General features: G+C 42.8%; 3 protein-coding genes across 3 annotated transcripts; 1 reads left to right on the forward strand and 2 right to left on the reverse strand.

The window, feature by feature from the left end:
* Window positions 1–2,234: 2,234 nt before the first annotated feature.
* Window positions 2,235–13,647, reverse strand: LOC124149929. Its single transcript, XM_046521774.2, has 4 exons — window positions 13,574–13,647; window positions 10,713–10,955; window positions 3,648–3,878; window positions 2,235–2,893 (listed from the first exon to the last, which is right to left on the reverse strand). The coding sequence occupies exons 1-4, from the start codon at window positions 13,626–13,628 to the stop codon at window positions 2,637–2,639; spliced, it is 786 nt and encodes a 261-aa protein (XP_046377730.2). The 5' UTR covers window positions 13,629–13,647; the 3' UTR covers window positions 2,235–2,636.
* A 1,437-nt stretch (window positions 13,648–15,084) lies between these two features.
* LOC125377386 (FMRFamide-like neuropeptide 18) lies at window positions 15,085–15,459 on the reverse strand. Its single transcript, XM_048390449.1, has one exon. The coding sequence runs from the start codon at window positions 15,457–15,459 to the stop codon at window positions 15,085–15,087; it is 375 nt and encodes a 124-aa protein (XP_048246406.1).
* Window positions 15,460–17,691: 2,232 nt separating this feature from the next.
* On the forward strand, window positions 17,692–19,489 carry LOC124149930. The gene is made up of 2 exons (XM_046521776.2): window positions 17,692–18,141; window positions 18,883–19,489. The coding sequence occupies exons 1-2, from the start codon at window positions 17,739–17,741 to the stop codon at window positions 19,290–19,292; spliced, it is 813 nt and encodes a 270-aa protein (XP_046377732.1). The 5' UTR covers window positions 17,692–17,738; the 3' UTR covers window positions 19,293–19,489.
* Window positions 19,490–20,613: the final 1,124 nt, after the last annotated feature.

Below are 20,613 nucleotides of genomic sequence, written 5' to 3' on the forward strand. Positions count from 1 at the left end.
CACACAGTACAACCACTACCCTGAGCAACTAGTACAACAGACAATACAAGTGTTCACACAGATCAACCTCTACCCTGAGCAACGAGTACAACAGACAATACAAGTGTTCACACAATACAACCACTACCCTGAGCAGCTAGTACAACAGACAATACAAGTGTTCACACAGTACAACCACTACCCTGAGCAGCTAGTACAACAGACAATACAAGTGTTCACACAGTACAACCACTACCCTGAGCAGCTAGTACAACAGACAATACAAGTGTTCACACAGTACAACCACTACCCTGGGCAGCTAGTACAAAAGACGATACAGAACATCACTCAGAAATTTCAGAAATTTCACCATCGACAATCTGCACCCTTTGTGATCAGTCTCCCTTATTGTGGAACAGTAAGCCACGCGATCCAGAGACTCTTAAAGGCACAGACCAACACTGTAGTTTTCAAGAGCATTCAGAACACAATTAGGCCACAGGAAAACCACCATCCAGCCACAAACTAGAACCATCAGGAGATTTACCACACTCTATGCAAGTGTGGACAAGCTTATTTTGGAGAAACATCTAGGCCACTCAAAACACGAATTAAAGAACATCAAAGTTCAGTGTCCAAAGATGACTCTAAATCAGCTCTATCAGACCACATCCGTGACAACCCAAGCCGCGGCATCCAGTGGGTTAAAATCAAAGCTCTCACCACCAAACTCAAAGACTCTCCGCGTTCATATAGTTCCCTTTAAGTAATTAAAGTTTGATGTTTTAATGGATTGTTTTGTTGTGATTTATGTATCTGTCAAATAAGGATTGAAGTTGTTATTGTTGACATTCATCAGCTGCTGAAGACAACGCCTCACGTGAGCAAATCATGGAATTTGCTCACCTGCGCCGGGGGCACGGGTCGTCTAAGGCGCCGCGATTCGCTTTGCAGAGTTGCGTCCCTTGGACACGCCAGAAACCTATGATTGTGGGTTCGCATCCCGGTTCGCCCCAATTATGTTTCTGGGTTTGTCAGCACCAAACCCGTGCTCATGTTCTCACCGAAGTGGTAAACGTCTGAGACCTGCATCACTTCGGGCTTTCCTCCCACATTAAGCTGACACGCCGTGATATAACTGGGATAGTGTTAAAAGCGGTGTAAACCCAACTCACTCACTCACTCACCTGCGCCACTGTCTTCATCAGCTGATGAACGTCAACAAATACAATTTCAATCCTTAAGTGAAGGTTCATCGAGGTTGATCTCATGCAAAATGTGACGTGTAAGGTGTATGCTGAGATTTTCGAAGCATAACGAAAAGACAGTACGCACCCTATACTACTACACACAGAAACCGAGAATTCTTTACGTTTGACATATTTTACTGCCTTTCCTGGACTCGGGATATCCGAGCCAAGTGTACATTGGTAATCCGAAACATATTTTTGAATCTTCATACGTCGACTTGTTACATTCAATCAATGATTCTGTGTTATAGCGTGAAGCAATAGCAACTGTTTCATCCCACTTTTCGAGATAATCAAATTAAAATAATGAAGTTTACTTAAACGCTACAGTTAACTATATGCATTCACATCAATGACGTTCTATCCATCTGCATAGATAATGTTGGGTTGGTTCGCTTATGTAAGACCGCCTCTGTGGTCCGCCTATAGAGGGGGTTCGATCCCCAGCCGCGTCATTCCAAAAGACGTAAAATGATGGCACTTGTTGTTACCCTGACTAGCGCTCGGCCTAAAGGGGTTAAAACAAGGACTGGTCGGCTCGGAGTCAGGAAACTGTGTCTGAGTGATGTATTCATGTTAAACGGCAGCATAGCATCCTAATGGACTAACACACGCACGCACGCACGCACGCACGCACGCACGCACACACATATTCAATATTGAACGTGACGTTATGCTCTGTTTCACCTTATTTCCCTTCTGTACAGTTTATCAGTAAAAGTCAATGCCAGTTTGTTTTAAAGGCTGTTATTTTGTGTATTTATGACAGGAGTACATCAACATTCCATTACAATAACAATAAAAGCGACGAAAGCTCTGCCAAAAGCGTGTTCAATTGAGTGATTCCGATTATTTCATGAGCATGTTTATGAGTCATTATCAAATAAGGAGTGAGTATGATTTTACGCAGCTATTAGCAATATTACAGCAATATCACGGCGGGGGACACCAGAAATGTCGGGAATCGAACCCGAGTCTTTGACGTGACGAGCGAACGTTTTAACCACTAGGCTACCCGACCGCCCTGTGAAATAGTGATGATGCCAGGTGTTCGCCAAAGGGTGAGCGTATCCTACCCCACCGGTGGTACCCGTCACAAAGCCATGCAACGACAAGCCAATTGTTCACATAAAAAAGCACGGGGACATCTGGTACAAGACAAAATATGGAACTGAATCGGACATCATTCTTGTCACTGATGTGTCATATTTGGAAATGTCCTCTGCATGTCTACGATAATACAATGTAAAAGATTTACGGAGGTCTTGAATGATGAAACCTTGATCAAATAACTTCTGAGCAAGAGACGTTTGGCGTTCTTTGAAATGTTGCTGGAAATTGCATGTTCGAGCGTACATCAAAAGCTGGCACCGGTACTAGAACTAGAAATCGAGTAATGAAGGGTAATTATTTGAACTGATCAGTCAGGTCACAAGTGATGTGGTTGGAGCAGTCAGTGATGGAGTACGTAACCCAGTCGGTGGCTGTTGTCGTTTTTGTTGATGTCGCAAGGAGACAGGATGGATCAGCAGATGGATTGTAGCTGAAACCGAGGCAAGGCTGGGTCTTGTAACACTTGATACCACAGTCACTGGCTGATATGGCATACACTGACGTCAGAGGTGTGTACAGCTTCTTGTTCAGACTCTTGTTGTACTTGGCGGCTAAAATATAGAAATTTGCAAAATCTATAAGAACTGTCTCACTGAATGAGCTGAACAGGAGCATGGAGATGTGTTAGGAGCATTCATTTACAACACACTGCAGTGCTATTGTGACAGATCCTCAGATATAGCGGAAGACAAATACACATCTAGGTTGTGTGCAATAACTGTAGAAGTGCGCCTGTTAGTTTGTGAGCGAGTGAATGAGTAGGAATATTCATAGTATATGATATATTTGTGTTTATACTGAGATAGAGGGTGAGAGGGCACGTAGTCGAGTGAGGAACGTTATGATTGTGCTTGAGTGAGTGAGTGAGTGAGTGAGTATGGTTTTACGCCGCTTTTAGCAATATTCCAGCAATATCACGGCGGGGGACACCAGAAATGGGCTTCACACATTGTACCCATGTCGGGAATCGAACCCGGGTCTTCGGCGTGACGAGCGAACGCTTTAACCACTAGGATACCCGCCCGCCCTGATTGTGCATGAAAGTCACAGACAAATATTGCTATTTATGTAATCCAGCACCACTTGGGAATTTCTGCCGTGATGTAATCTATAGCCATGACATCAGTCAAGATCCAACAGTTACCCATTGTCCTTCCCGGGGTGTATAATGGATTATATATCATGGGAGGGTGTTTGGGAGGATGGGTGGTCGAGTAAGGCACGTATAATCATGCTGGCATAAACACAAATTGTGTATATTTATTAAATCCCCATGTATAGCATTATACACAACCCAATAGTTACCCCTTGTTCTTCTCGGAGTGCCCTCAACCTCGACCTCCTGGACATTCAGGTAGCCTGTGATGTTTCTCCAGACCCTCACGAATCTCACAGGCTGCACGTGGGAACAGCTGAAGGTCAAGGTTTTTTTAGGTAATGTACCTGCCGGCCATTGACCACACCAGGTCACATCGTCATCCGGGCACTTGATGTCAACTGACGATACACCAATGTACGCATCTCTGATTTCGGAAGCTGCGGAATTGAAACAATATGTATTATGTACAACTAAACAGTTGGTTCATCAAATTAATAGATTATGACTTCACATCTTATTGTGAGCTCTTCAGTCCCAAGACAAGATAAATACTTCATTCATAAAAATACTGGAATGTTTATGCATAATGAGTTACATATGATATGATTTGAGCAGATGTTAGTAGTATAGAACGGGTCCGCAGAAGGTAGTTTTGGTTGATCCGGTTGATCCAGGCGGATGCGAAGGTGATTGGTTGATCCAAGTCACGTGATCGGATAGGATGACTCATGCATCAACAGCGCGTCACAGGTGAGGGGGAATGAAAGGTGTGTGTTTATAAGGCAGAAAAGAATTCGTAGGAAAACAAAAGTAAAAGGTTATTGAATAGAGCTATGTGTATAGCGTGCTGCCCTGAATAGACAAGCAGCCCAGTTTGAATTGAGCGCGCTTGACAACTCACGTGGCCTCGTCGTTTAACCCGCGCTCGCTAAAGCGTGCGACCTGGTTTGATGAATGCAGGGTGTGTGTTGAAAGTACAAGTACCACAATAGAGACGGGTTGTGTCAACACGATATACGCCGGGTAATGTAGGCACACACAAAACTGTACGTCTAGCTGGATCAAATTCATCTTGTACGGTCTACACGTTGTACACCATGAACGTTAGACAACCTGTATAGAAAAAAATATAGACAAAATAGATAAGACTACGCAATCAGCAAGCTAGCAGTGTCGTTTAATTACAGTTAGCGCGCAAGAACGAGGTCGTCACGTCACCCTGCATTGACTATAACGCTGAAGGCAGCCGGATTTCGAATCACCCCGCGCTGCGTACTATTGTGAACCATTTGTATAGAACTTATTCAGATCTGTCCCGACTTGCATAGTTGATGTTTCAATGCTAGCGTTTCCTTTTAACGCGATGACAAATAAGCCCTACGGTTTGAGTTTTAACCGTGTAACATGATGTGCACAGTTTTACTTCAGAACGTGCTATTTTGAAAAAAGATAGTTAGAACCATGTCTATGTTCAATAAGAAACTGTTAAGTACATGTACCAGTGTGACGGCACGAAGCTAGGTTTGTTGGGAAAGTGATGGAAGCAATCTATAGGACATTTTCATGTTTACAATACTCACCCTTAATTCGAAGAGAGAACAGAGTTTATCATGGAAAATTGTTTGACGAGGAAAATGTTTTATTGGAAATATATGTCGAAGCAGGTTTTTTCATAGCTAATGTATAGCAGAGAGACTAAGCGACCGACCGCCCATAACAATGTCAACATACCCCGGCCTTACAATTAATGTTAACATACCAGCCTCGCCTGAAGCTTCCCATTCATAAATTGTGTGACCAGTGTCCCGTATTTATGATACGTTAGGGTATGATACGTACATTTGTTATTTTAAAAGGGAGTTATTTCAGAGAGGATATATATGGGTATTCCCCCTCATTAAACCTTTCTTTCGTTGGTGTCTATTAAACGTATCCGGTATTTAATACATTTGAATGATGTAGGAAAGTATGTGCGTGTAGATGTTGTACCTATATCCGAACACGAATGTATGACACCTTTCAAATAGATCAATTACGGTTCTAACCACGACACGCAACATGACTATGAGCGTGGTTAGCAGTTCATATTTATAAACACATCGTAAATGACAGATTTCTGATGAATGAACTCGCCCGCACACATGTCTATAGGGTTATGTTCGCCCGAACTGTAAACAGTGACACATTGGATAACAGGAAGGGTGTGTGGAATGCACTCGTCCTTGTAAGGGTAAAATACGCGTTTAAACTCACCATTTAAATGATGATGACATTACTTTTTTAGATGTATTGGTATCAGTGAGTGAGTGAATTTAGTTTTACGCCACACTCGGCATTATTCCAGCTCTAGGACGGTCGTCTGTCAATAAACGAGCTTGGACCAGACAATCTAGTGATCAACAGCATGAGCAGCGATCTGTGCAACAAGGAACCGATGGCACGTGTCATCCGAGTCGGCGAGACTGACCAACCGATCCCCGTCAATCGCCGATAAGCATGGATTACTGAAGGTCCATTCTATAACCCGGGACCTTCACGGGTGTAGTATGACGAAGACTATATGCTAATGTGCAAAAACTGAGAAAAAACAAACAATTCATTCGTATCATTTATTGATTCGAGCCAATCGGTTCCATACAAAGCCGTGATATACGAATGGACAATAGTATTCACTCTGGAACATTATTTAGTCACTCATATACACATGCTGCTGCTGCTCGAAGGCCCTATTGTTTAAATAGCGAGTCCATGTTTTGAAACACATTTGAATGTGTGGAATGTTTCCTTTCCTACGCTGTTTTAAGGTTGAATGGTTGTCTATAGTCTATGCTTTATCCATTGCTTGTAACGATTTCCGTCCAGGAGGTCCCAGTTTCACCATTCCTCTCACGTAGAGGGAAATTCGGCTTTTCTTATCGTTCAAACGCCTCAGTTTACGAGGTGTTTTCAAAATATGAATCAAACTAGACGCGTGGCATTGACTCGGCATTCTCTTCAGAGTGTTAGACTGATACAGTAGTGATGGGTATTTATGCCTAATCGTTCTGCTCACGATCATCATCCTCCTCCTCGTCATCACCGTCGTTATCCTCTGCAACGCTATCAGATTCAGTCTCACTGTCTATTTCCGGCATATCCATCAAAGGCAGGATCTCTTTCATCTTGGGTTTTAGGAGGAGTTTGATTTTATTTTTGAGAACGGATTGTTCCGTGGAAGGATTCATGTCTCCCAGGTTGTATAGCATGTTTTGAAACAGAGGTGCCTCTTTAAAGTACGTGGTATATTCCATCGCATAGTTGAGAGTACTACGCACTAGATCCTCCCACCTCAGTTTCAATCTTCTCTCAATCCATTCTTGTGTTCGTCCCTGTCGCTTGTACTGTTTTTTCTGCAGTTTCATCTTGTCATGAAACGTATCATACACCTGCTTCCGGATGCGTTGTAAGCCTACATTTTGCCACTCCTCGGCTTCCATATTAGTGAATGTTGACTTCCCACGTGGAGGTTTGACGGCAAGACCACTGCCTTTCTGGGAAGAGGCTAGGTCGTCAAAGTCACTGTCATCGTCATCACTCTCGAGTCTGGCATGCTTTCTCTTAGGTTGAAGGCTATTGGCCGGACACCAGTGTTTGATATGTCGCTGTAGATCGTGCATGTTATCTATCAGCACCCCGCAATCTGCGCAAGCCGTGGCCATAGTCAACGATGTCTCACTACTCGTGTCTGAATCGGTTTCAATTGGAGTGAGCTGATGTTGGGGCAATCTCTCTTCTTGTGTCAGAGAACTATCCAGAGATTCTGTTGTAGTCAACTTCTCCCTATGCAGATCAGGTTCAGACTGTGCTGTTGTTCTCCTGTTTTCCTCATTTATGAGGTTAACATGCAGTCGATCCTTATCTTTGGTGGTAGGTTTTAGATCGATGGTGAGTTGTCCATAGGGTGTTTCAGCAACCTTTTCATACATAGCCATAAAGTGATCCATATGTTCGGTGAAAATTCTACTAGCGAAGAGTTTGATTTGCTGTTTATCTATGGGGGAATGAAACAGGGTGACATAATGCGCGTTCAAAGCAATGTCTCTCGATTCCTTACCTCTCGGAAACAGATTTTGTATCAAGAGAAAGATCAATACATTCTTGTGATGTGAGGTTTGAGTAAACAGCCGCGAAATACGCTTGTCGTGCTTTGCTTCGGCCAGGAAATCATCCAGGACCAACACGTTCTGTTGACGAGCATCAAAGTAATCCTCGTCCAAGATATCGTAGGGAATTCCTTTGACAAAGGTCAGCTGAGGCAGCTGCTCACCGAGGTCCTGATATAATGGCTGCGATTGAGTATAACACCAAACAATGCGGGTAGGTTGGGGTTGGATCAGGCCATGCCGGAGTACATGAGAGGTAAACACAGACTTTCCACAACCACTTGGTCCCACAACGAGCGCATTTGAGGGAATCAGGAACTTGAATTGTTCTCGAATATCAGATATACATGGTAAATGAGGCAGCCACGAGTGGACTTGCGATGGCGGCGGCGCATGTGCTTGTAACGGCGGGTTGGCTCGATGCAGCAGCGGCGGCGGCGGCGTTAGCGGGTGGGCTTGTAATGGCGTAACATGACATCTCTCCTTGAAAACATTTTTTCACAGTCCGGACAGGTGGCAACCCCCATGGTGATCCAATACGGTGTGCGATTAGAGGGTATGAAGCTTTCTTTTATACCCTTGACTCTGTTGACGCTTCAAGGCAGCAAGTGCCCGTTCCACCACAGCCTTCACCTCCGACACATGTTGTATTTTCACGGGTTGGGGTGTCGTCTTCGAGACCTGTTTGGTTGTCATCGTTTTCATTTTAGGTGTTACCTGTCTCTTCTTTGTCTTCAGCGTCGACTTCTTGGCTGCTTGTGGTTTCTTTCTCTGTTGTGATTTTCTCAGCGTAGTCTTCCTAAATATATCTCTAGGGTCAAGTCTAATCTCTGATGCTTTCGTCATGTTGTTCACGTCCAATCCGTTTGCTGGCGAGAGTAAAACTGTTTGTCGGGCTACACTACTGTAGAGTTTTTACTGTCTTACACGTGCAGGGATTCTTGGAAGACACTCTTTTCTTTACAGCACACTTGTGAGCATGTCAAAAAAGCGATCATATTAGTATATAGTCATCGTCATACTACACCCGTGAAGGTCCCTGGTTATAGAATGGACCTTCAGTAACCCATGCTTATCGGCGACTGACGGGGATCGGTTGGTCAGTCTCGCCGACTCGGATGACACGTGCCATCGGTTCCTTGTTGCACAGATCGCTGCTCATGCTGTTGATCACTAGATTGTCTGATCCAAGCTCGTTTATTGACAGACGACCGTCCTAGAGCTGGAATAATGCCGAGTGTGGCGTAAAACTAAATTCACTCACTCACTGATACCAATACATCTAAAAAAGTAATGTCATCATCATTTAAATGGTGAGTTTAAACGCGTATTTTACCCTTACAAGGACGAGTGCATTCCACACACCCTTCCTGTTATCCAATGTGTCACTGTTTACAGTTCGGGCGAACATAACCCTATAGACATGTGTGCGGGCGAGTTCATTCATCAGAAATCTGTCATTTACGATGTGTTTATAAATATGAACTGCTAACCACGCTCATAGTCATGTTGCGTGTCGTGGTTAGAACCGTAATTGATCTATTTGAAAGGTGTCATACATTCGTGTTCGGATATAGGTACAACATCTACACGCACATACTTTCCTACATCATTCAAATGTATTAAATACCGGATACGTTTAATAGACACCAACGAAAGAAAGGTTTAATGAGGGGGAATACCCATATATATCCTCTCTGAAATAACTCCCTTTTAAAATAACAAATGTACAACACATGTTCCCTAACGTATCATAAATACGGGACACTGGTCACACAATTTATGAATGGGAAGCTTCAGGCGAGGCTGGTATGTTAACATTAATTGTAAGGCCGGGGTATGTTGACATTGTTATGGGCGGTCGGTCGCTTAGTCTCTCTGCTATACATTAGCTATGAAAAAACCTGCTTCGACATATATTTCCAATAAAACATTTTCCTCGTCAAACAATTTTCCATGATTAACTCTGTTCCCTCTTCGAATTAAGGGTGAGTATTGTAAACATGAAAATGTCCTATAGATTGCTTCCATCACTTTCCCAACAAACCTAGCTTCGTGCCGTCACACTGGTACATGTACTTAACAGTTTCTTATTGAACATAGACATGGTTCTAACTATCTATTTTTAAAATAGCACGTTCTGAAGTAAAACTGTGCACATCATGTTACACGGTTAAAACTCAAACCGTAGGGCTTATTTGTCATCGCGTTAAAAGGAAACGCTAGCATTGAAACATCAACTATGCAAGTCGGGACAGATCTGAATAAGTTCTATACAAATGGTTCACAATAGTACGCAGCGCGGGGTGATTCGAAATCCGGCTGCCTTCAGCGTTATAGTCAATGCAGGGTGACGTGACGACCTCGTTCTTGCTCGCTAACTGTAATTAAACGACACTGCTAGCTTGCTGATTGCGTAGTCTTATCTATTTTGTCTATATTTTTTTCTATACAGGTTGTCTAACGTTCATGGTGTACAACGTGTAGACCGTACAAGATGAATTTGATCCAGCTAGACGTACAGTTTTGTGTGTGCCTACATTACCCGGCGTATATCGTGTTGACACAACCCGTCTCTATTGTGGTACTTGTACTTTCAACACACACCCTGCATTCATCAAACCAGGTCGCACGCTCTAGCGAGCACGGGTTAAACGACGAGGCCACGTGAGTTGTCAAGCGCGCTCAATTCAAACTGGGCTGCTTGTCTATTCAGGGCAGCACGCTATACACATAGCTCTATTCAATAACCTTTTACTTTTGTTTTCCTACGAATTCTTTTCTGCCTTATAAACACACACCTTTCATTCCCCCCTCACCTGTGACGCGCTGTTGATGCATGAGTCATCCTATCCGATCACGTGACTTGGATCAACCAATCACCTTCGCATCCACCTGGATCAACCGGATCAACCAAAACTACGTTCTGCGGACCCGTTCTATACTACTGATGTTGTCTTGACGCATGCAACGTAAATCGGTCGTCTAATGTAGGATTTTAGAAATGCATAGTTTTCTGAAACATTATGTCCCCAGTAAATGTGATTCTTGAAAGATTGTTAACACTGGACATGATCATTTCATATAGGGGTTGGTATTATATTAATTTTGATACATATATCGGCTCACCAAAAGCATTATTGTCGTCGCTGGTGACTGTGATGTTATGTACTGTGTAGAACCCTTGCAAGTCTCCCTGCCAGTAGGGGCCTGGCTGAAAACCACTTCTCGCTGCCCCGTGGGTCTTGCTGCCATCATTGGCATAGGCAGCGTGGTAATAATAATCTTTGCCACCAGATTTCCATTTGTAAGTAGTACTGAGGCGCCTTGGTTTTTGTAACATGATATTCTCTGCCTTGACATGAAGCCGATCTGAAGGAATAATTGTTATGTTTTATGAATCTCCACTAGAAAGACGAGTTGCAATACAATGCAAATAAATCTAGCTTAGTCACCTTTCATGCGGAGATATTCAGACTGAACGTGATATCATTGAGGACACGTATACTTCACAACTGGAACACTGTCCAAAAGGAAGGTAAGGACCATTATGACCATTGTGAATCGTCCTCATGTTGCACTGCCTTATTATGTAAACTCTCATTGAAACGTTTCTCTGTAAATACATCTTTGCCTGTGCATAAATAAAAATACTAGACGTGCATGGGGTAGCAGAGATAATCAGTAGTATTTTGGGCATGGAATAGGAGTCCTTTTGTAGAATATCCCTATGAAGGACACATGACAACGCTGATGATAACAGAGAGTGTGACAGCTTGGTCTAACACTATTCTTGACAATATTCCATAGCGTGCCAACTTAATGTTGTAGGTAGTCGCCACTATTCACGACCATGAGTCAGGTGCCCTAATGAAATTACTGACATCAAGGACTATTTTAAACCAAAAAAAAATCTTTTTGAGGTTACCCGTGAAGATCCGGGATAGAATAGGTCTTCAGCAACAGTTTGGTTTAAAATTGTTATGGTACATGTAGGTAGTTCAACGGAGGCACCACTATTCTTTAATAGGACGTTGGTGCCCGCATGAAATTATTGATATCAAGGCCTATTTTTAACTAGTTATTTTATACTGAACCGCAAAAGCAAGTCACCCCAAGTAGCATTGCATGAAACGTTGTCATTAAATATCTGGTTAAGTTTTGACAAAGTTTCTAAAACGTAACATTACCTTGTCTGGAAACATGAAATTTGATGATTAAAAAAAGGAGATGACAATAAAACCAATCGCACAAACGCATCATGGCAACGGACATGGTAACCCGATGCACGAGTTCCGTGTAAATTGGAATGCACATGAGTTCCCCTTTTTCTTGCCCTACAAAACATCCACCCAGATCGGATGACATTCATTCGTTATTGAATTGCTACAACATGCCAAGACTGACAAGAAATCAGCGACACCAAATACTTGGACGATTGCAAGCTGGACAAACAATGCATTTCAAGTTCACATAAGGACCATAAACAGATTCCAGCAACGGTACCAGACCACCAACACTACAGTTGACCGTCCACGTAGGATCGTCAGATTGTGCGACAGCATCTTCAACATCGCTTTATTACTGCTGTGGAAACTGCTCGACAGACCATGGGGACACACACGTAATACATTAGTGCGGACACCGTGCGTCGACGATTGACGAGCAGACACCTCCACTGTCACTGCAGGCCACACCGAGGACCCATTCTGGCACCACGTCATTGCCGGGACCGTCTTCAGTGGGCAACACAGCATCAGCATTGGCTCTTCTCAGACGAGAGCCGTTACTGTATCTCAACAGCGGATAGCAGAGAGAGAGAGAGAGTCTGGCGACGCCGTAGGGAACGTTATTCGGATGCTTGTGTTGTTGAGACAGACTCGTGGGGTGGTCTGAGCATCATGGTGTGGGATGGAATTGGTCTTGCACAGAGGGTCGGCCCTGTGGTCTTCCAGAACATCGGTCCAGGGAGAGGCAATGGTGTCACGGCAGCTAGGTACATTGGTCAAGTCTAACGCCTGTGCCCACAGGGCAAGAGCAACGAGAGACTTCCTCCAGCAGAATGGCATCAGAACCATGCAGTGGCCTGCCCTCAGTCCGGATTTATATCCCATTGAGTACCCTTAGGGCGAGATTCAAAGACGTCTGAATGACGTCCGACCAAGGCCGACAACTGTAGCTTAACTGCGTCAGGCGTTCCTCGGAGTGTGGGCTCAAGTGTCTATGGCCTTCCTCAACCGCCTCATCCATTCCATGTGTGGACGTTGCACGGCAGTCATCAATGCACATGACGGACACACGAGATACAGACTTGCCATTTTCTCAGAGACAAGTGTTGTGTTTCATTTTACAAACAATGGGCACCTTAATTCCAACCTTGATGATCAGTTATGCCAAGTTTCATCTGTTTAATATGTCCCCAAGTATGTTTACAGTGTTCGGACAAATGAGGTTTCTTATATATCTATCCATGGTGACGTTTCTTTTGCGGTTCAGTATAGATAACACAGTGACTTGTAAAAAACAAAACAGACTTCAATGAGGCATTTTGAAGGAACACCAGTTAACATTGTATTGTAACTGTGTATAGTGTTTATATATTATCTAAATACGTTATCCACAAACTGACAGGGTAGTTTCTAGGCATGAGAAACGTTATCCAGTAGTATATGTTTTCTTCCTTCCATTCTTCCACATACACAAGCACACATATTAAATCGTTTCCTACAGGTTGTAATTAGCTTGGGTAATATTTTGTTTGGCAACAGTCAGTTTAATTGTACGACACATATACTACTCAAAAGAAGTTAAGGATCATCTGATTCTTTCATATTACTATAGTTAATCTCTCATGCCATGGCAGATTAACTTTACCAATATGAAAGAATCGGGTGATCCTTAACTTCTTTTGAGTAGTATATATATATATATATATATATTACGTCATGGTCAACACTCAAACTGAAACATGGACCAAATGTTCTACATACCTTGGACCCATATACAACACACGATGAATATCATCTCCCGAGCAGACAGCAGCATCCTTCACTCGTCTCCTGGTGGGCTCTGAATGTCCCGACTTGGATCATTATCACAATCATCAGGGCAGGACGATTGGATCCTTTGACAACGACCATTGTCTCAGTTGTCTTACCTTACAAATATACTTCTCAAACATCAATATGCTGGAATGGAAACGATGGATTTTTTTATATTTTACTTTGGATTATTAATTACCTGACCATAGAATATTGAACACATCATTTATGTTTATGTGGCGAATCAATACTTATTTACTGAAGTCTAACTAATTACACATCATTGCAGTGATGGGCTGCGACTGCACTACCCGATGGATTATTTACAATTCAAATTAGGGTTATTTGTCCCTGCACACTATAATTACCTTGTTTGTCAAAACAGGAATAATAAGTGTATTTTCTTTCTCTGGACAGACTAACTTCTGGTCAACTCTGAAATACACAGAGTTGCTAGGAAGATAAGATCGCCTATGGTGTATCGCTGTCCAGGAGCATGTGGTGTAAACGTGTGGTCACATACCATGGTTGGTTGGTTGGTTGGTTTGTTGTTTAACGCCGCACTCAGCAATATTCCAGCTATATGACGAGGGTCAGTAAAGAATCGAGTCTGGACCAGACAATCCAGTGATTAATATCATGAGCATCGATTCACGCAATTGGGATCGATGACATGCATCAACCAAGTCAGCGAGCCGGACCACCCGATCCCGTTAGTCGCCTTTTGCGACAAGCATAGTCACCTTTTTCTTCTTTAAACTGTACCCAAAAGAATGAATAAACGAGTTTACCTGCCAAGTTGGTGATCATTCGAAGTACTCGAACACAGCTCCGTACAAGGTTAATGATCACTCTTTAATAACATGTAAGGTGATGTGTTGAGTTTGCTTTGACCTTTGAACTTAGTAGGAACTTCAATCTCTCTAAGTTCACTGGTATACACCCGAGGATGTCGGTGGCTGTATTCATCGCGTTACGATGCTCGAACTATGAGTAGCCCTGTGTCAAAGCAGGCATTGCAAACATCGATGGCTCACCATAAACTGTCCTCCATCAGAGGAGGAATGGCAGCATCCATTATATAAAAATGTGACGACAATCGAGGTCCAAGGATCATCAACTCATCTTCCTGTGCCGATGAAACTCTTCCCGATCCTGAATGTGGTTGACGGAGGAGCGGCTACCTGTAGGTCCCTATAATGAACGAAGAGTTCGAGTAAGTAACAGTATATGGCCTTCAAAATACATTTTAAGGCTTCTAAATATCATTGATAATAATACCAAAGTGTAGACTAAGGTTACACATGTCAAGCCAAGGCTGGAAATGTTCTTGAATATTTTTAACCACAATTATATGCAACAACTTAACGCTTATTATCTGTGGTTCACATTTTTATTGTTTCCAGAACTACATGACACTACTGTCAACTCCCTGTTAGGAAGCCATACCACCACCAGCACTACAACCCGGTAGCCCACCATGTTGCCCCAAAAAGCGTGACCTGGAACACTTCTAGGACACCTGGTACCCGGTCCACTTCTAGGACTCCTGGTACCTGGTCCACTTTTAGGACACCTGGCACCCGGTCCACTTCTAGGACACCTGGTTCCCGGTCCATTTCTAGGACTCCTGGTACCCGGTCCACTTCTAGGACTCCTGGTACCCGGTCCACTTCTAGGACACCTGGTACCCGGTCCATTTCTAGGACTCCTGGTACCTGGTCCACTTCTAGGACACCTGGCACCCGGTCCACTTCTATGACACCTGGCACCCGGTCCACTTCTAGGACACCTGGTACCCGGTCCACTTCTAGGACACCTGGTACCCGGTCCATTTCTAGGACTCCTGGTACCTGGTCCACTTCTAGGACACCTGGCACCCGGTCCACTTCTAGGACACCTGGTACCCGGTCCACTTCTAGGACTCCTGGTACCCGGTCCACTTCTAGGACACCTGGTACCCGGTCCACTTCTAGGACACCTGATTACGCCTGTACCCACACTGCGAGAGTGGCGTCCCATCCTCAGACGAATGTCACATTTACAGCAATGGCAGCTATCAGCACGATTCACGAATCCAGCATGTGCCATATCTTCCGACGCCTGGTTCATTTATCTCGGACAATCCTTGAACGCGGATAGCCTTCTGTCAAATTAACTCAAGTCATGTGATACAGTCGACTTACGGGACACAGAATCCATACAGAGATGATCCACTATCATCATCATCATCATCATCATCAACATCACTCTTGCTTGTGGAACGTCAGCTTGTGACTGAGCGATACTAAAAAATGTCATTCCATTCCAAGTGTCAACACAGGAACAAACAAGAATTTCCAATTCAGGAGTGCACTTCAAATGAAGAATGTACATACTTCATTCTATACTGTTAAGTGACTTCTTCCCGCCCAAACGCTATGAAAGGAATGTCACCGGGTATCGTTCAAAATCCTCCAGGAATGTTTACCCGCTCCATTGTACCCTTACTCCCTTCTATAGTTCGGGACCCGTGAAGATTCCGGGGTAGAATAGGTCTTCAGCAACCCATGGTTGACGTAAAAGGTGACTATGCTTGTCGTAAAAGGCGACTAACGGGATCTGGTGGTCCGGCTTGCTGACTTGGTTGATGCATGTCATCGATCCCAATTGCGTGGATCGATGCCCATGATATTTATCACTGGACTGCCTGGTCCAGACTCGATTATTTACAGACCGCCGTCATATAGCTGGAATATTGCTGAGTGCGGCGTTAAACAAAAAATCAACCAACCAAACCAACCAATCTATAGTTCGGCCCGCATATCTGGAGAATTTCACTATTGTTTCCATAGAGTTGTAAATTTTACACTACGAACACTAAATAACCTGACCTACGAATAGCTAGTTTATAATTATATCGGTATGGCATTTAGGTGGACCTGTTTAAATTGGCATGATTAACCATGGTATTTACATAAATAGAATAATAGATCTGCCGCAGCGTCGTGCACGCATGAACCATGTAACCGTATCGAGAACATGAAACAATTGTTTATTGAACGAGTAGGCGTCTCATTGATGTTAAGATCTCATTAAATGAAGTTTCTGCCGTGTGACTCTATTTGTATATTTATCGCATCAAAACACTATAATATATCAGAATGTTTTTTCGAAATAATGATACAATCTATTTCCCTCGAGTGAAATAACGTCTTTCTTATTTGGTTAAGGGGCGGCCGGGTAGCCTAGTGGTTAAAGCGTTCGCTCGTCTCGCCGAAGACCCGGGTTCGATTCCCGACATGGGTACAATGTGTGAAACCCATTTCTGGTGTCCCCCGCCGTGATATTGCTGGAAAATTGCTAAAAGCAGCGTAAAACCATACTCACTCACTCACTCATTTGGTTTGAAATTACAGGAAGTCAACAACTTATCGTAAAGATATCTTTTGATAATTCACTATACCTTTGGCGCATATATAATCATTATATACCATCTTGTCATCGAATGTGATACATTCTGAATCCTAGCACCGCCCTAAACGAAGTTGCATTATCGTAATGACAGCACATGAAACATTACAGAATGTTACAGCGATCATATCAAGATGGAGAATACACAACGAGTACTTTACCAGTCATTATTATGATCGTGTCATCACAGTTTTGTACAACAGTGAGGTATAACTCAGTGGTCTGAAAGATGCGATGATGTTTTGAGTAAGCAATGAACACGAAGAGAAAAGACACAATTTGTAACCTGTTTTGAAAAATATAATATTGTAATTGGAAGACCATTTTTTGAGTAAGCTATGAACACGAAGAGAAAAGACACAATTTGTAACCTGTTTTGAAAAATGTAATATTGTAATTGGAAGACCGTTTTTTGAGTAAGCAATGAACACGAAGAGAAAAGATACAATTTGTAACCTGTTTTGAAAAATATAATATTGTAATTGGAAGACCATTTTTTGTGTATGTAAAATAATCCTGGTAAATATACTTGCTGAACTGAACTTTGACATGCTTATCTCAACATGATCGATGAGATAGGGAAAGGTCACAATTGTATGTGAGAAACCCACAGTTGTTGTTGGCCAGACACTGGTCACATCACGCTAAATCCGCAGGTATAATGGCAGTGTCCTTGCTTCTGTGTATCCTACTTCTGCCAGGATGTCTTATTGGCCAAAGTTTGTCCGCAACAAAACCAGATGGCAGCAATCATACGTACCTATCTAGCATCCTCAGTCACATGACCATGCTGGAGCAGACAGTGACGAGTCTTCAGACAAGTAACGGTCAGCTTAAGGCGGATCTACTCTCAATGAAGAACGATCTACAGACTGAACTTCGGTCTACAAAGACAGATCTACAGACCACTCAGTCAGAGCTGTGGACCAGCAAGATACAACAACAGGCAGTCACTGCTGAACTTTCCTCTCTGAAAGATGACATGGCTGCTCTCAATGCAACGCTACTCGCGTCATCAAAAGAACTTAGCGTAGTAAAGTCAGAACTAACTAAAACCAAATCAGGTAACAGTAGCAACACTTTCCACTCGCACTGCGACTCACATTGTGTTCAGTCACATCCAGTTAAGTCCATGATGCCAACTTACGTCCACGCTCAAGCACGACGTCCGATCCGTGACGATCCGGGGTAGAATAGGTCTTCAGCAACCCATGCTTGCCGTAAAAGGCGACTATGCTTGCCGTAAGAGGCGACTAACTGGATCGGGTGGTCAGGCTCGCTGACTTGGTTGATGCATGTCATCGATCCCAATTGCGTGGATCGATGCCCATGGTGACAATCACTGGATTGTCTGGCCCAGACTCGATTATTTACAGGCCCCCGTCATATAGCTGGAATATTGCTGAGTGCGGCGTAAAACAACAAACCAAAATACGTTAAATAACTAACGAACAAACGAACAAGCAAACACACGACGTCCACTCGCGACCATTTACGTATATAATACTATAATCTATAGTACCATTTCACTTGAAACCTGTTCGGTTAGGAACAATTCCACTTTATTTCAAATATTCCTCAATATTGTTTATTAAAACATTGAACACCAGTTATATTGATGTGTTTAAAATATTTAGTATCATAGTAAGAATTCAGCCATGTCTCTTCCTTCAATCGTCCTACATGTAGAGTATTGCGATGTTAAACAACCGAAATGGTAAGTATCGTTTGAACTTGCCGATTCTACTGAATGCAGAATCTCAACTTGTATTTAGACAAGATTTATACCTCATGTTTTTATTTAGTCTTGGCCTCCAGGGATGTTGCGTTCCATGTATACAAGCCAACAAACCCAGCAGCCGCCACGACCTTGACCTTCCGCACCGTCCTCTACAACGCTGGCTCCGGCTACAACAGCACTACAGGGGTGTTCACAGCACCGGTCAACGGATCCTACATGTTCTGGACGCAGATGCAGATATTTGAGTTAAGCAGTTATATCAACGTCTTCATCAAGAAGTCCGGAAACGTCATAATTGGAGCTGGTGTCGCACATGCCGACGCCACGTTCAGTAACACCGGCGCTGCATCTGCTGTAGTCGTCGCCCACTTCAACAAGGACGAGGAGGTGTGGGTGGAGACTGATAGCCCACATATATATCGGTCTTATGCATCGTATTTCGGCGGCGCCCTCCTGTCTGCGTCTGATGACTAACAACGCCGTTATCATGATTAGACCAGCTTCTGCCTGGTCCAAACTTTACCGGTAGCTGTGGGACAGCAGGAACAATACTGACGGCATCTTCAAAACATTCACTCAATGTATTTGTTTGTGTTTTCCGTTTTGTTTATGTAAAAAATATACTAGAGCAGCCGCTTCAGTTTAAATAAAACAAGACTGCGTAAAGTGTTTAAATGTTTAATTAAAAAGCTTGATTCTCCTTGTCTAAAGGGTTGTCATAAAGAACTCATGGAAATGAAAAAAAAATGTTTTGCTGGATTTAATAATCAACACAAAGCATTACGTAGATGTAAATACGAAATAACAAAACAACTGGAAAAGTACTAGTCTGGATTTGCTAGTTTTATCTCAGTGCTCAATACAAAATGTACTTTACAGGAGGTAATTTGTAGGCACTTTCAACATTCAAAAATAAAACTAAGTCCAAATTGACATGGCAGAAACAGGCTATAGGCATTATGCAAATTAGCCTGGAAAAAAGTTATAAAAACAACAATAAAAATAACAGCTATGTTTATGTACATAATAATAATGACAGGTAAGTTGTTGTTTGAGAAGGGAATATGTTACTTTTACGTTCTGATATTTTGACGATGGTTCACTATCCCACAATGCGACTCACAAATCACTAACCACTGACAATTCACATGCACGTGGGTTTCAAGCACCTGTTTTCACCTGTCGTCAAGGTGTCATAGGTCATGGACATTCACCTTGATCTACTAACACCTGGTTATGCTCAGTTTCACAATAGTCTGTTTTGTTCATATTTTTACACACATTTACCTGTAAAAAGACATAAAAACATTTGATACGCTGTATTTGTGCCAAGGCCAAATTGGTACTAATTGAGTTGTTTGAATATTTATATATTTTGTATATTAGCTGCATTTATTTAAAATCTGAGATCGAAAAAACAGGTTTTTTTCATTTCCGTGAGTACTTTAATGTCACATGACTTATCCATATTTCCTTTCGGGACTTTGGTTTTGTCATTGTCATTACGTCCATAATGTTTAAGTGTTGTGCACAGTTGGTAAACTTATTTCAGTAAGCGAATCGTCTGTAAAATCCCTGTACGAACCAACACTGCGGGTGAACAATTGACTTGCCTTTGCATGTGTTTGTGACGGAAGGTACCGACAGGGCAGGATATGCTCACCGTTTTCGCGAACACCTGGTATCATCACTATTTTATAGTGATTCATAAACACATACTCATTATGTAGTCGGAATTGTACAATCGACTCAAAGGTCAAAGGTCAAGGTACTGTTTCGTTAGCGCAATTCCGTA

The sequence above is a fragment of the Haliotis rufescens genome, unplaced genomic scaffold (assembly GCF_023055435.1).
Source record: "Haliotis rufescens isolate VD_foot unplaced genomic scaffold, xgHalRufe1.0.p SCAF_9, whole genome shotgun sequence".
NCBI classification, from domain to species: domain Eukaryota; kingdom Metazoa; phylum Mollusca; class Gastropoda; order Lepetellida; family Haliotidae; genus Haliotis; species Haliotis rufescens.

Coding starts and splice junctions, on each gene's coding strand:
- LOC124149929 (XM_046521774.2), bottom strand. CDS start 13,628: ATGCTGCTGTCTGCTCGGGAGATGATATTCATCGTGTGTTGTATATGG. Junction 10,956..13,573: donor GTGTTGTATATGGGTCCAAG/GTATGTAGAACA, acceptor TTATTCCTTCAG/ATCGGCTTCATGTCAAGGCA. Junction 2,894..3,647: donor CACTCCGAGAAGAACAAGGG/GTAACTATTGGG, acceptor TCTATATTTTAG/CCGCCAAGTACAACAAGAGT.
- LOC125377386 (XM_048390449.1), bottom strand. CDS start 15,459: ATGGACCGGGTACCAGGTGTCCTAGAAGTGGACCGGGTACCAGGTGTC.
- LOC124149930 (XM_046521776.2), top strand. CDS start 17,739: ATGGCAGTGTCCTTGCTTCTGTGTATCCTACTTCTGCCAGGATGTCTT. Junction 18,142..18,882: donor ACTAACTAAAACCAAATCAG/GTAACAGTAGCA, acceptor GTTTTTATTTAG/TCTTGGCCTCCAGGGATGTT.